This window comes from Kwoniella shandongensis, chromosome 7 (assembly GCF_008629635.2).
Source record: "Kwoniella shandongensis chromosome 7, complete sequence".
Classification (NCBI taxonomy): Eukaryota; Fungi; Basidiomycota; class Tremellomycetes; order Tremellales; family Cryptococcaceae; genus Kwoniella; species Kwoniella shandongensis.
Window position 1 is genome coordinate 421556 of NC_089293.1, and position 13722 is coordinate 435277.

The following is a 13722-nucleotide window of genomic DNA, read 5'->3' on the forward strand; positions in this document are numbered from 1 at the left end:
GATTGAACCTAGATTGAGACGGCCCTCATGTAGACAACTCATGATCGCTTTCGACCACGGTACTCGACACCAATAGCAACCGTGTGAGCTGTTCTTTTAAATGAGCGATCAAGGGAGAGGGGGACAATCGAAAAATGGGAGACTGGATCGGACCGAACAGAGATTGGACGAGAAAGTGGGTGGGCAAACAATGAGCAGGTCGAACGAGGATCGGGGCAGAATCGAATCGACGCACATCAGGATGGATGGGACTAGCGACTCGGATCCAGAGGTGAGCTCATTTCCTGTCTTTTCAACCCTCACACTCCTCCGTCGCACAACAACGTGTCGTATATTTCTGTTCTTTGAATTCCGGTCATTCTGCTTCGCCTTTCATATGACGTTGATCCCAGCATGGCGACCGCTTCGTCTGCGTGAACATGACCTGTGTTCCTGCTCCAGCTTCGTGCTCCCCGTCGCCCCACAGGACATGATCCTGCATCTCTGTCAACTTCCCTTCGACCGAGCCCCACCTTCGCCTTCATGTCATATCGCAGTCACAATGGCCCAATAAATAGATGGTCTACCGAACCTAGACGTAAAGAGAACCCAAACACTAACGTTGTCTCGACTCCATACTGGGACACGACTGCTCAACGACTTGTGACTCGTGTGTGATATCGAATCGGCTGGGTGGAATGACCTCGTATTTTCGCAAAGAGGCTTACCAGTGAACTACCATCCCACCTGCCCACCGGCTCCCACTCTAACAACCCGTAGTACTCTTGGTCCTTTCGTTGTGTCAAAGACCTCCTCGGACCACCTGCCTGTGCTATACGATCTATACCTCGCCTTCCCCTTACCTTCAAACGGTTCCGCCTCTCCAGCATCTCTGCCTAGTTTCGCCATTGGGCTACAACATGTATGTACAGCGCGACATGTTCAAGAGATTATCACGAAGACGCATATGATCAGATCGATCGTCAATGTCGGGGAACGCTGAAACGTATCAGCAAAACGATCGGCACGGCGGATCAAAGAGGCTAACTCGTTCATCTATCTTATCGCCAGCAATGTGCTGTTGTAGGCTCAAACCAGTCCACCCTGCCCGCCATCTCAGCACTCAAAATTGACCGGCAGCCCGTCATACCTTACCACCTATGCTATCTCTTACTCATCTCTGCCAGGTCCCTTCAAGGCTTCTCTCCTTACCATCAAGAAGACCTCAACAGGAATCATTATCGGGTGAGCTTGTTAACGGGTACGAGCGCATTGGGAATCCCGCTGGAGAGAACCTTGTCAGAGGAGTTGGACATGACCTGTTGTTAATGATTGAAGGTGCATAGATTGAAAGATCTGGCCTGCTGGCTGTCCCATCTCCTTTACTTCGAGAAGACCACAACCACGAGATACCGTCCCCCTCTCGGCAGCCAATATTGACGGCTTTCATGTTTCTTTTATGGTCAAAAAGGTCGGTCTCCGTCTGCTCAAGCCACGGAAACATCAGGCCGTGCATTGAATTCACGGCCAGGAGTGACGAAAGCCAGACTGTAGGAACGGAAAAGTTGTCGATACAGCAGATACAGCAGGAACAGGCAGATATTTGCATAGAGCACGATTGAATCGATACACAGGTGTCGCGCAGATGTCCCGCGATTCTCACGCGAAAAGGCAGTATACGCTCAGGACGTATGCGAGACCTCTGTTTTCATTGTAGCTTGAGTTGCAGGTGGTCGTCCGTGACCTCAAACGACTACTTCATACTGGAATCCACATCTCGGTGTCGAAGAAATGCATACAACATTGTCCTCCCTCACAACGATAGTCTTCCCTCGTACTCTACCTTCACTCGCAGACAAAAAAAATTTCAAGCTCATCGCAACATTGTGCCTACTACCTTCTTTCGACCATCGACCATCCCTCTGCCCGGTACCATCCCACTTCCCTTCATCGCGTTCTTATAGAACTTTTTGACGGACGCTTTTCCGCCAGGTGCTGTTCCGATGGATTTAATTCGAGAGTCAATAATGGGAGGAAGAGCGCCGGGCGTTAGGTCAAGAGTCGGTTGAAGGAGATGCAAGGTGGTTTTGTCACTGCAGTGATTATGGTATCGTCAGTATCATAACAATCTCCCAACAGCTCTTTCTGTGATTGTCGCACATCCAGAAGCCGACAATAAAATGAAAATAAGGGAGCACAGTTGATGTCCCGATTGTATGGGTTACGAAAGAGAGCCACTCACGAGACTTTCTTGCTTGTAGCCTCCTTGACGACCTTTCTCTTCTTTCTCTTCTTATTTTTACCTTGTTGTTCTTGAGCTCTCTTCTTCTCCGCCTCCTGCTTCGCTACCTCTCTCGCCTTCTTCTCCTGCTCCGCTTTCGAAGCAGCGTTCAACAGAGATTTCGAGAGTGGTTTAGCTCCATATGTCCGAGTGAGATCCCATTGAGTCTCATCATCATCGTCCTTCTCTTCTTCTTCTTCTTCTGCTGACTCTTCTTCGTCAGAAACAGCTTTTCGCTTTTCCGTCTTCGTCGTCGAAGACTTCTTTGATGATGGTCCAGCTTTGGCGGACGTTTTGGAAGTGGAAGTGGAAGGAAGACCAGCTCTAGCTTCAGCAGCTTCCATCATAGCTTGCATTTGTGCCCATTTCGATTTCGTCCCGCTGTCAATCTTGATGTTCTCCAATCGTTCCGAATCGTCCGAATCGAGTTCCTCATCTTCTCCGTCCTCCTCCTCCTCTTCCTCCTCCGAATCGGTATGATATGACCCTTCTTCGCTATCACCCTCAGCCTCAGCGTCGTCGTCGTCATCCGAAAGATCTTCTTCGTCTGATGCTTCAGCCATTGCAGCTTCCATCCTCTTCCTCAATCTCTTCGTCTCCTCATCCTCCTCCTCGTCATCCTCCTCCTCGTCATCCTCCTCCTCGTCATCCTCCTCCTTGTCGCTTTCCTCATCATCTTCCTCGACAGGTTTTCGTTTCTTACTTCCAGGAGCGTTGGGTACGTTCTTAACCTTCTCTTTTCCCTTGAGCTTCTTCTTCTCCTCTTTCAGAGCAGAGATCGCTTGGGCTCGTGCTCGTGCTACCTGCCGTTTCGATGCGTTTGTCCTAAATCATTTCGTCAGCTACTGTTCACCTTTGATAGAAGATTGATTCATTGTCTGACAATGATCTTCAAGTCGGTGGACAAGGCGATGAGAGGGCATAAGGTGGATATTTCTAAAACCCAAGGATTGAACTTGTTTACTCACTCGGCTTCCTTCTTGGCAGCTTCTCGCTCAGTTTCCTGCGCAGCTGTCATCCCCACAGCCTCCGGCGCATCATCATCGTCGTCATCGTCATCATCATCCTCTCTATCGTCACTATCATCGTGCTCGTATCCTAATCCACCGTTCGAGCCATCTTGGGCATATTCGTCCTCAACGCCACTGTCGTCCTCGTCAAAGGTGATCTTCTTTCCAGCGGAGGGCTGGATCGAGATAGGTGCTATTGCTGATTTCTTAGCCATCGTTCTGGGATATGTATGGACTAGGTTGATGGTAGTGTGATAACTGATTGAAGAAATGTGGTGCAATGTTGTAAAATGTTGAGACGGTGGACAGGACAGGACGAAGTTGACAAAATTCAGAACATACCACGTGGCCTCCACAACCCGCTCAGAATCAGAGGCGCGGCAAACGCTACCATCTTTAATCAAAGATCACGGATGCTCAATCGTCCAGCTATTACCCTGCTGCAGCAACGATAACATCGATGCATACACAAACGCCGTCTACTCATATACACCCTCAAGTACAAAAATCACCTAGAACTTGAACTTCTCCGCCTTCTCCTTACCCTTCTTATCGTCCTTCCTCGCCCTCTTCTTCATCTCACCAGCCATGACATCCTCGAAACCACTTCGATCCGCATCCGCACCAGGTACGTAGACCTGCTTTTGTTGTGCTCGTGACGCTTCGTATTTGGCCTTGAGCTGTTCTTGCGTAAGATCTTCGTCCTCGTCGATGGAAATCTCCACATCTCCTGCCTTTCGCTGCGAAGCAAGATAAATGTCAGCTCACAGAGTCTCCTGACCGCAAAGATGTGGAAAAACAAGCTCACCTTTCGCGCGCCATCGTCGGCACCCAACACGGCTGGTCCACTGCTCTTGCCCATTTGCGTCATATCGTAAGCCGTTGAACTGCCCATGAAACCTCGAGCAGTCGTTTCTCTCTCTGGGATAACCTGGTACAGCTCCTTTGGTCCCGATGGCACATCCTCGCTCTCCGCCCGTGCATTCTTTCTGAGATCGATGAAGTCGGGTGTCTCAAGACCACCTGGAACAGTAGACACGACGGAGTTGTAACCTGATGGTGTGGCGAGACCTGAGGGGGTTTCAAGACCGTCTGCAGGCGCATTCGCTGATCTGACTGGCGCGGGACCCTCGTCTTGCTCTTCCTCTTCTTCTTCGTCCGACTCTTCTTCTTCGGATTCTGTCATAGTCGTCAGTCCAATGCAACGTGGCAGCCAGACCAAAACACTCACCCTCGTCGATGTGCTCGATCTCACCCCAGAGTTCTCGGTTGATGTCGTTTTGGTTCTGCGAACAAAGTCAGACAACTCCGCATCCGCCAGAGAACTAAACTTACAGCAACCTCAGCGCCTTGAAGCACACCAAACACATCACCGTATAACGGTCGGTTGAAATCGTCCATAGGAGGCTTACCCCACCCTCCAGGATGGAAACCCCACTGAGCTCTGCTTGAGGTCAGCAGCGATAACAGTATACGAAGAGATAGAAGCATGCTCACCCTGGTGGGATTGGCGCGTTCAACCCTCGGATACGCAAGTTAGGGTAACTAGGTGGTGGGCCAAATCGTTGCATCGCGATAAGCCATGGTGGTGGCGCGAGCGGCGGGATTGAGAGCGCTTCCACCAGCTCATCTGACAATTCTCCAGGCTTCTTCGTCCGTAAGTCGGTTTCGAGCTCTTTGCCTTCATAGTACCTAAGTTTGATATATGAGCACTAGTCCATGAAATCACGAGATCCAAACAGCTCACGCTTCGCCGAACTTGCTCATGCTGGGCTTCGTTTGGAACTTGAAGAAAGCATCATGAAGCTTTTGATAGTCGATATCGATCTTTCCCATCTTGGGCTGCACCCGCTCTCGTGTCTTCTGTCGCAAAGTCTGTTCGGCCTCCTTGGCCTTGACTGCATCCCGTTGTTCTCCGATACCGGTGTCGGCAATCCATGCTGTAATCCAGTACAGCGTCAGCAGCAGTTTGAAATGCCAAATAGAATGGCTTACGAGGAAGAAGGTATGGTGGTTTCTCAATACCCCTCTTTCCAGCCAAGTAATCCCGCTTTGCATTCCAATGTGTAGGCACGGGGACAGTGCTGGATAATATACATCAGTAACGATGTCGGTGATAGAAGAAGATGCAAACGACAACTCACTTTCGATACGATTTTAGGTTGACCAATAATCGAGGATCTCTCGCATCACAATCAAACCATTCAACCACCTCTGGTCTGTCAACCAATTGTTTCAACTCTGCTACTGTAAGTTTCTGTATGGTACAATGTCAGAAGCCTAGATTGATAATCGAAACAAGCGTCCATCACTCACAGCTGCCTGTCTCTTCTGCCTTCTCGTCAGACCTTCCTGCTCAATCGCCTTTTGTACAGCTCTCTCCTTCGCTTCCTCATCATCATCCTCGTCATCCGAATAATATATCTCTGGTTTTGCTGGTCCACTATCCTCTCCTACCTGCTCGCCATCTTCTCCTTGGAAATGAGCGAAGACGGATGCAAATTGTGAGTAAGCTGGATCGGAGGGGTCGAGAGCGAAAGTTGAAGCGATTGACTCGGAAGTAGCAGCTGTTGAATAAGAAGCGGTTGACTATAACAACGAATCAGTTCGGCGTTCACTACACGAGATCAGGCATCATACACTCACCTCGGCCTCACTCTCGGTATCTGTAGGAGGTTCGCTCGCGGTTTCCGTTCCACTCTTTCCGCCTCCAGACTTTCCCTTTGCCTTCGCCTTCAACCTTTTCAAAGCCCCTCTAGACTTTGCTGCTGAGGATTTGACTGGTCCATGACCGTTCACCACATGACCGTTGGCATTGCCATTCGTAACGGCGACCGGAGCGGGCATTGTTAACGAAGTGGTCGAGTGGTAAATATTATGAAGGATAGGTTAGAAGTATAATCCAAGTTGATGAAAGGCTAAAAGACAAGGAGCGAGAGATGGTGAGCGAAGTGACGAAGGACGACACGCGCCTATTTACCAGGCATACCATTCTAGCTTCATAAAGGTGTGCCATTTTCGTGTGCCTAATTTCATGGACAGTCAGCTGAGCGGTAACGTTAAATTGCCACCCAGCACTCAATTTGGATGGCAATCTCTCGTTCCGACAACACCTCCTTCTTGGCTTCTTCTTTGTTCTGACCTTGTCTGTTCCAATCACACTTATCCTCCAAACCGCACCTCCTTCTCAATTATCCTGTCTCTGGTATCTCGCATCAACCGCTCCGTCATATAGCATCTCATTTCTGTTCACTCCCCGCCCCTCCTGTGTCAACCTTGACTCTCCATCATCAACCCACGACACAATGGCTGCTTTCCAACAAGCTCTCGCCAATTTCAATAACAGCAAGAACAATGAACAGAATGCCCCTGCTGCTTCCTCATCATCCCTCTCTATCCGAGGTACCGCTGCCGGTGGCGCTCCCAGCGCTCGTGGACTCGCGTCCGCCCTTCGAGGTGCAGGTATAACGAGAGAGCAGCAGATGGAGTTGGACAGCGCGTCGGGTGGAAGAGTCGGGAGAGGTGCTGGACGGAGAACCGGTGGAAGATCTGCAGGTCCGCTTGATCAGGTGGGTCTCTCTTACTCACATTTCCGTTTATATCAGGCTGGAGAGGGCGGATTACGGCGGATATCAAGGCAAAGGGCTATCGGAACATGGGCATCGTTGGCTTTACCTCTTGCGGGTCCCGCGGTTGTATTCGATACTGCCGCTCTATCCTCTTGACATGCGGTCATATCGTGCTACGACGGGTACTTGAGAAAGTCGCATCCCACGCTGGACGACATACAGTGCCTGCGTGACACATGTCTACCTACCTTGGACTCTCCTTTCATCTTTCAACCCCCTTTACAACGGGAGACGTTGTACCACGCATCCGCGACCCATGTCACACAACGAGATGGCTATTCAGTCATGACTCTCTCGCCCTCTGCCATCGATCCCTTTCTCGTTCTTGTCTCCTGGTAGAAGCGACGGGACCAGCATGCTTACAATTTCGAATTTCTTCCGTTCTCTCCCTTCGACCCCTGCTGCATCACCTCCCGAACCTCTACATATGTTTCGCCTCGACCTTGGCAATGGTGACTTGTTGGCTCGGCTTCAATGCGCATCCTGCCCTGATTATCTTCGTCATCCCGTTGCTCCCCATCGGTCGTCTCAATCGCAGACCGGACGGCACCATCCTCCGAACAACAACTCCAATAACAACAAACCCTACCAAAAACCGCTCACGGCTGCCAACCTAGCTGCACGGATGTCAGCTGGTAATCCAAACAGCCGCGGCGGTCGACCACCACCTCGTAACGGAGACCATCCTGGAAGACGACCCGCCGGTACCCCTCCCACAATTCAGCAACTCCGAGTACCCAATAAGGCGGAGCGAGATCACGCCAAGTCCGAGCTCAACAAGAAGCTGCATAGCGATGAGATGAAGGCCTGGCTAAGATCGAAGATGATTTCTGAAGGTGTTCTCGATATGTCGGTACGTTATCGTCGCTCCTCGGTCGTCCCTTCTTTGCTGACTTCTGTGTAGGGACTGGCCGACGATCCCTGGCTGAAAGAGAACGGTATTTTGCCACCTGGACATCCCAACGCACCAACTTCAGCCGGTCTCGTCTTTTGGCGACTAATTGACGAGGTGTTCCAAAAGGTAAGTGTTCTTGTTCTAGGTCATGGAACAGTCATTGACCTCGTTGCAGGCCGCTTCGATTACCATCCACACCCTCAGTCTCGCAAGCAATAACTTTGATCATCTTCGACAATTGGAAAAGCTCCCTATATGGCTTCCCAATATCCGCGCTTTGGATCTCAGTCGGAACCCAATCAAGTCGTTCAATGAACTGGACAACATCCGAGCGGCAGGAGAGAAGAAGGGCAAGGCAAATGCTGGAGCTGGAAGTCTGAAGAGTCTGGTTGAGCTGAAACTCAACGACTGTCAATTCCGAGAGAAGACCCTTCAACAACCCGATGGTCCCGCAACTTACAAACAGTGAGTGCGGAACATTCACCAGAGCAGTGTTGCGATACTGACCTTCACGTACAGTGAGATCCTTCGACGGTTCCCCGGTCTGCGTATCCTTGACGGTGTCAGCCTCGAGCGTGTCATCTTCCCTATTGATCGAAAGCCGAAAGTGCGAGAAACTGAAGCGGAGAGGGCTGCACTCGTGGCGAAACCGTTCACCTTCCCTGCAGAAGTTCAACCGTTCTTCTTCGAGCAAGATGCTGCTCGGCAGTTCGCAATGGAATTCTGTGCGAAGTGAGTGTCCTTCGTATCTCAATGAAGTTGCTCGACTAATCAGGTACCAGATTCTTTGCGTTATACGACAACGACCGCAATGCTGCTTTACTCGGCTACGCACCCAATGCCCTTGTCTCCATCTCAGCCAACACGCTGCCGTCTCGGTCGTTCCAACAGCAAGAGGTCCAGAAGACGCGGTCCAATCGACCTCAACCGGTATCTTTCGAAGCATGGACCAATCTTCCTAGTCGAAACTTCCTCCGAAACGTCAGCAGTATCAAACAGAGAATGGATACGTTGCAATCAGCAGCTGACCCCGAGAGGTTACTGCGATGGTGGAACAAGACAGTGCCGAAGACGAGACATCCCTTGGAAGATTCCAAGAAGTGGTGTATAGAGTCATGGGTGTTGGATGGGGAGGGTGTGGATGTGCGATTGTGTCTCATGGTCCAAGGGGAATTTGAGGAAAGTGAGTATCGCCGTGCAGCTCTGCACGATGGGTGACCAACGCTGATCTGTCGCAGTGCCCTCGGGAACATATCGATCCTTCTCGCGTACTTTCATCCTTATTGATGCGCCGCAAGGCTCTCCGTGAGTCACAAAGCATTGATATATACTCGACTTTGCTGATTGAATGTGTAGTGCACGCAATGCTGGATGGCCTGCACTGGTGCTATCCGACACCATGATAGTCCACAGTTATCTCGGGACCGCCGCATTTGACGACAATCGATCCCTCGCTACACATGGTGTCACCATCCAGCCGCCAGCTGCCGTCGCTCCGGCCACTGCTGTGCCAAGTACCGATTTACCACAAGCCCAGCAAGAAGCCCTCATCGCTCAGCTCACTCAGAGGACGGGCATGAACGCGCAATTCTCGGGCATGTGTCTCGCGCAGAATGGATGGAATTTCGAAGCAGCGGTGAAAAACTTCGAGGAGATCAAGGGGTCGATCCCGGCAGAGGCGTATCAATAGGCAGGAGGTTGAGACCATATGTACAAATGGGCAGACGAAGAAATGCGTTCGTCATTGTAGGAGGGACGAGAAGGAGGGATGTCTTTTGTTTCATGTGCACCCTACCTCTGATTAGCAGTATAGTGTCCCCATATCCATCTCCACCAAACATCATAAATAGCTTCCAATCCATACTGTCCAGCAAGAAAACATGAATAACCTTGTCACATACCGACTGCCATCATCATGAAGTGATCTTCGTCACCTTCTCAGTGGGTTAATTCATTATCCTTCTTTACCTTCCCGCGAATGTTGCCGATCATTTCAAGTGAACAATGTAATGGTAGCATCAAGCTTGCATTGAAAGAGAACTACTCCGTATGCAACATAAGAAAAGGCGGATGCACATTTGTCCACTGATGAATAATCCATCCGTTCATTATAAACTATCCGCGGTCACTCTCATATCCGTCCAACCTCTCTAGCTTCGGGTTGTGAGAGAGATTTAATACCTCCCGGCGATGGGAGCTCCCGCTGGTCTTTCATGCTTGGTGATGATCCACCAAGCGTGAAGGACGCCTACAAAGAAAGCAAAGACGAGATGAGCATTCAGTCTTCCAGCTAACTAGGGTTGTGTACTAGTATAGAATGGGGGAGGTGTTGATATTTCGAGAGGGAGGTGTTCGACTTACCTGGGATCCAACCCAAGATCCAAAGCAAGATGTTGATGAGCAACTGAGCTCCTATACCTGCCTTCAAGAACCTACAACCGCCCAAAAATCATACCACATCAGCACCGATCGATTCCCGTCCATCGGCTCCGGCTCCTGTCTCAGACTGGAGGAGGGACGGGGATGATGAGTGCCTAGTACCACTCACACAGGGATAGGAGGGATGAAGAGCGCTACAAAGTATAGGAGGACATCATATCCGGCTGCGAGATCGCGGAGGGCGTTTGAGTGTCAGCGTCAGACTTGTCACTCATTCATGCTGAGCGGCGATGAAAGGGTGCGTGCATCCGTGCGTGGGAAGGAATGGTCCCGTTGCTGACTCACAAGAAGGCGGTCTGTTGGACATATTATCAGTTTCAGTTTCAGTCTATCGTTTCGCGAAGCAGGTCGTGCTCTTAGAATTGATGATGAAGATAATAATGATGTAGATGGTGTGTAATGACGATAATTGTCATCAGTCAACCCACACTCAAGAGCCCCCGCATTGCATATCCCCCCATTCGCCTTCCTTTGATCCTTTGATCCGGTGTCACTGTGAGTGTAAATAGTTAACTTACATATCGCATCCGTAGTCCATCTATTCTTGGCAACACATGTGCACACTGCACAATTGCAACAATACGGCATTGTGAGAGCGGCTGACGTCATAACGGTGACCCGAGTGCTTAGTTTAGCAGGTTATAGCGCGATGCGAACAGTGCAAGCTCATGCATACAGTCAGTAAATTTGACTTGAATACTTCAATTGAAATAATGTACTGTGAACAGTATGCTGTGCCTTATTGAGGGCAATCAAGGGTTTCAGCCAGCTCGCCACACCCTTCTCCGTAACCATTCAATACTACAGCTCAGTATCTGATGACAAGTCTCATACCCTCAATGATCCCTATATGAATACGACCGCCTACAGACCTCCATAGAGCATCTCCAACGGTAATTTACCCCCGCCTCCCTTGATTATCCTCACATTCTTCGTCTGAGTAAAGCTCTCTATTGCACCTTGTCCATTAAACCTCCCCCATCCACTCGCCTTCCATCCCCCATGTGGCAAACCATGTTGATCGTGTATCGTCATGCCGTTGATATGAACTGCTCCTATTTCTAACCTCTTGGCTACTTCCAATGCTTGAGAGAGATCCTGAGAGAAGATGGAGGACGTTAGACCTGTATCGTGTGAGTTGGCGAGGTCAATGAGGGACGAGATGGAAGATGCAGTTTGGAGGATGAGGATCGGGGAGAATGATTCGGTCGTCGATAGTGCTGCAGAAGGAGGGACAGATGCGAGGATTGTTGGCGCGAACGCGGAAGATGAGGAGGAAGAGGAGTCTGATGATGCCGAGTAGATGATCCGAGCGCCCTGTGGTCTCAAGTCAGTTCGTCAAACGCCACTCTCCTAGAAACGCTCCAATATCACCGCTCGAAATACTCACCTCTTTCAGTGCATCATCTATCAGAGCCTGAGCTCCATCGACCGCTCCCGGTCGCACGAACTCCATGCCACCTGACCACTTTACCTGCTCAGCGGTCTCCCTCAACACCCTCTCAAATTGCTCTGCTATGTCGTCATGCACGATGACTCGTTCTGTCGACATGCAAACCTGACCAGAGTTGACGAATGCGCCGAACAGGATCTATCACGACGATGTCAGCAGCTTTCTGGAACGCACAACCACCCAATGATGAAGAGATCGATCTCACGTTGTTTGCTGCCAACTCAAGATCAGCAGAGGGGAGAACTATAGCTGGCGCTTTCCCGCCCAGCTCCATCACCGATGGTCTACAAGCGAGCCAAAATCCGTGAGTATCATCTCGCTTGTTGTCTACCATATGTGCGGAGTACTCACTTCAGATATTTCCCACACTTTTCTGCTAATATCCGACCGAGCTTGACCGATCCAGTGAAGTTTACCATCTATCACGTATCACATACCGAACAGGTTGGAAAACTCGTCAGCTGGACTCCAACCACCCTTAAGCAATAGCAACACAAGCGCAAGTGTTGTAAGACGTGAGGGCATACTCACCCGCACATCGTCATCCGAAATGATCTGCTCCACTCTCTCTGCGACGTCTTCTTCTGAAAGATTGAGGATTTGAAGAACGCCCGGTGGAAGTCCAGCTTCGGCGAATAGGGGCCCGAAGAGGTGTGAGAATTGTGGTGTGAGAGGTGAGGCTAGGGAGGTGTGATTGCGATTAGCTGGACGTTAATCGTGCGACGCGAAAGCGAACGGCGAACACTTACATTTCAGTATGACGGTATTACCGCATGCGAGCGGGTATACTTCAGACGAGATGAAAAGGTCAGTCTACCCTCTCACACATTGATATCACTGACGGGAGAAGGGACGTATTGTGGTATTGTGCACTTTGATAGAAGACTGTAGCTTCGACGTACCGATACTTCGCAATGCCAACGTGAGAGGGTAGTTGAAAGCTGGAACGCTCAGAACTGGGCCATAAGGCTCTCTGGTGACCATCGTCAGACTCCCATCGATAGTCTGAGGGATGGTTCCCTACGGTGCCAAGGTATATCAGCTGTGTTCCTTTGACGAGATTAGGTCCTCGCATGAATCAGGTAGGCAAAACGTACCTCTATTGAGATTGCGCTGTTATCAAGTCAGCTTGTATTCCCTTCCACGAAAAGATGTGTACACTGTCAGCTCACGTTTGGGCAGCACCATCTGTGATGTTCACGGCTGAAGATTGATCCGCATGTATGAGAAGATCAGACCAAGCTGCATCGGCTCGCAAGGCTGTCGTGAACTCCGGAAAGCGATCTCGTAGCAAAATCAAGGCCTGAATATGTGACTCAGTGAACAAGCTCCGACTATACCCAACCTAGGCGATGAAGTCCGAGGTGCTGCTCACCTTGCTCAAGATTGCTTTCCTCTCCCATCCTGATACATCCCTCCAACTCACAAACGCTCTTCGACTCTCTCGAATAGCACGGGTTCTGCAACGAATCAATCGCAAAGATGTCAGTGCGGTGAATACTAGGCTGACTGCGTGTATGAGGAAAAATGGGCACTCACGTCTCTTCTTTGCCAGCTAAAACCACCTCGCAGCTCTCTCTCCTTGTCTTCGAATGTCGGACGGATGTCGTGCCTCCGGAAGAAGAAGTGACTGCTTCGCCGGATATCCAAAGTGGGACAAGGGGGCGATCCGAAGTCGAGGAAGTGGAGAGCCATCTGAACGTGTGTGACGGTCCGCTATGTTGGACATGCCATGGCAAGCGTGGGCGTGGTCCGATTGATCGCATCGTTGCATCGAATGCATGACTCAGCTGTAATAAGAAGATCGCCCAATTCAAGTTGCATGTGGAGGCAAGTTGAAGCTCGGCAATGGAGGAGACGCCTCTCCATCTCCGTCAATCTGTTTCGGCATTCGGCGATTAATCGTTATCTCGGAGATCGCCCTTTATCACCGTTGCCCCTCGGTCAGCCGAAAGATGGTATCAATGACCGCGCATGCAGTTGTTGCTCATTCAAATCACCTGGATATCTTGTCCTGGACCCATGTATAAAAGGCA

At 50.3% G+C, this 13722-nt stretch overlaps 5 protein-coding genes across 5 annotated transcripts; 1 reads left to right on the forward strand and 4 right to left on the reverse strand.

The window, feature by feature from the left end:
- Positions 1–1852: 1852 nt before the first annotated feature.
- Positions 1853–3485, reverse strand: CI109_104029 (uncharacterized protein; the record flags this gene model as incomplete). Its single annotated transcript, XM_032005241.1, has 3 exons — positions 1853–2072; positions 2222–3085; positions 3229–3485. 3 exons carry the CDS (start codon positions 3483–3485, stop codon positions 1853–1855), a joined length of 1341 nt encoding a protein of 446 aa, XP_031860475.1.
- Positions 3486–3782: 297 nt separating this feature from the next.
- CI109_104030 (uncharacterized protein) lies at positions 3783–6117 on the reverse strand (the record flags this gene model as incomplete). Its single annotated transcript, XM_032005240.1, has 10 exons — positions 3783–4010; positions 4079–4449; positions 4502–4556; positions 4606–4714; positions 4768–4962; positions 5018–5210; positions 5266–5354; positions 5415–5527; positions 5587–5859; positions 5917–6117. 10 exons carry the CDS (start codon positions 6115–6117, stop codon positions 3783–3785), a joined length of 1827 nt encoding a protein of 608 aa, XP_031860474.1.
- A 458-nt stretch (positions 6118–6575) lies between these two features.
- CI109_104031 (uncharacterized protein) lies at positions 6576–9484 on the forward strand (the record flags this gene model as incomplete). Its single annotated transcript, XM_032005238.2, has 8 exons — positions 6576–6839; positions 7438–7752; positions 7804–7920; positions 7970–8259; positions 8314–8526; positions 8577–8977; positions 9033–9099; positions 9151–9484. 8 exons carry the CDS (start codon positions 6576–6578, stop codon positions 9482–9484), a joined length of 2001 nt encoding a protein of 666 aa, XP_031860472.2.
- Positions 9485–9968: 484 nt separating this feature from the next.
- On the reverse strand, positions 9969–10540 carry CI109_104032 (uncharacterized protein; the record flags this gene model as incomplete). Its single annotated transcript, XM_032005237.1, has 4 exons — positions 9969–10042; positions 10156–10226; positions 10343–10397; positions 10519–10540. The coding sequence occupies 4 exons, from the start codon at positions 10538–10540 to the stop codon at positions 9969–9971; spliced, it is 222 nt and encodes a 73-aa protein (XP_031860471.1).
- A 557-nt stretch (positions 10541–11097) lies between these two features.
- CI109_104033 (uncharacterized protein) lies at positions 11098–13710 on the reverse strand (the record flags this gene model as incomplete). Its single annotated transcript, XM_032005236.2, has 12 exons — positions 11098–11550; positions 11624–11824; positions 11892–11970; positions 12038–12105; positions 12218–12366; positions 12436–12474; positions 12589–12706; positions 12784–12799; positions 12859–12989; positions 13062–13146; positions 13226–13476; positions 13687–13710. The coding sequence occupies 12 exons, from the start codon at positions 13708–13710 to the stop codon at positions 11098–11100; spliced, it is 1614 nt and encodes a 537-aa protein (XP_031860470.2).
- Positions 13711–13722: the final 12 nt, after the last annotated feature.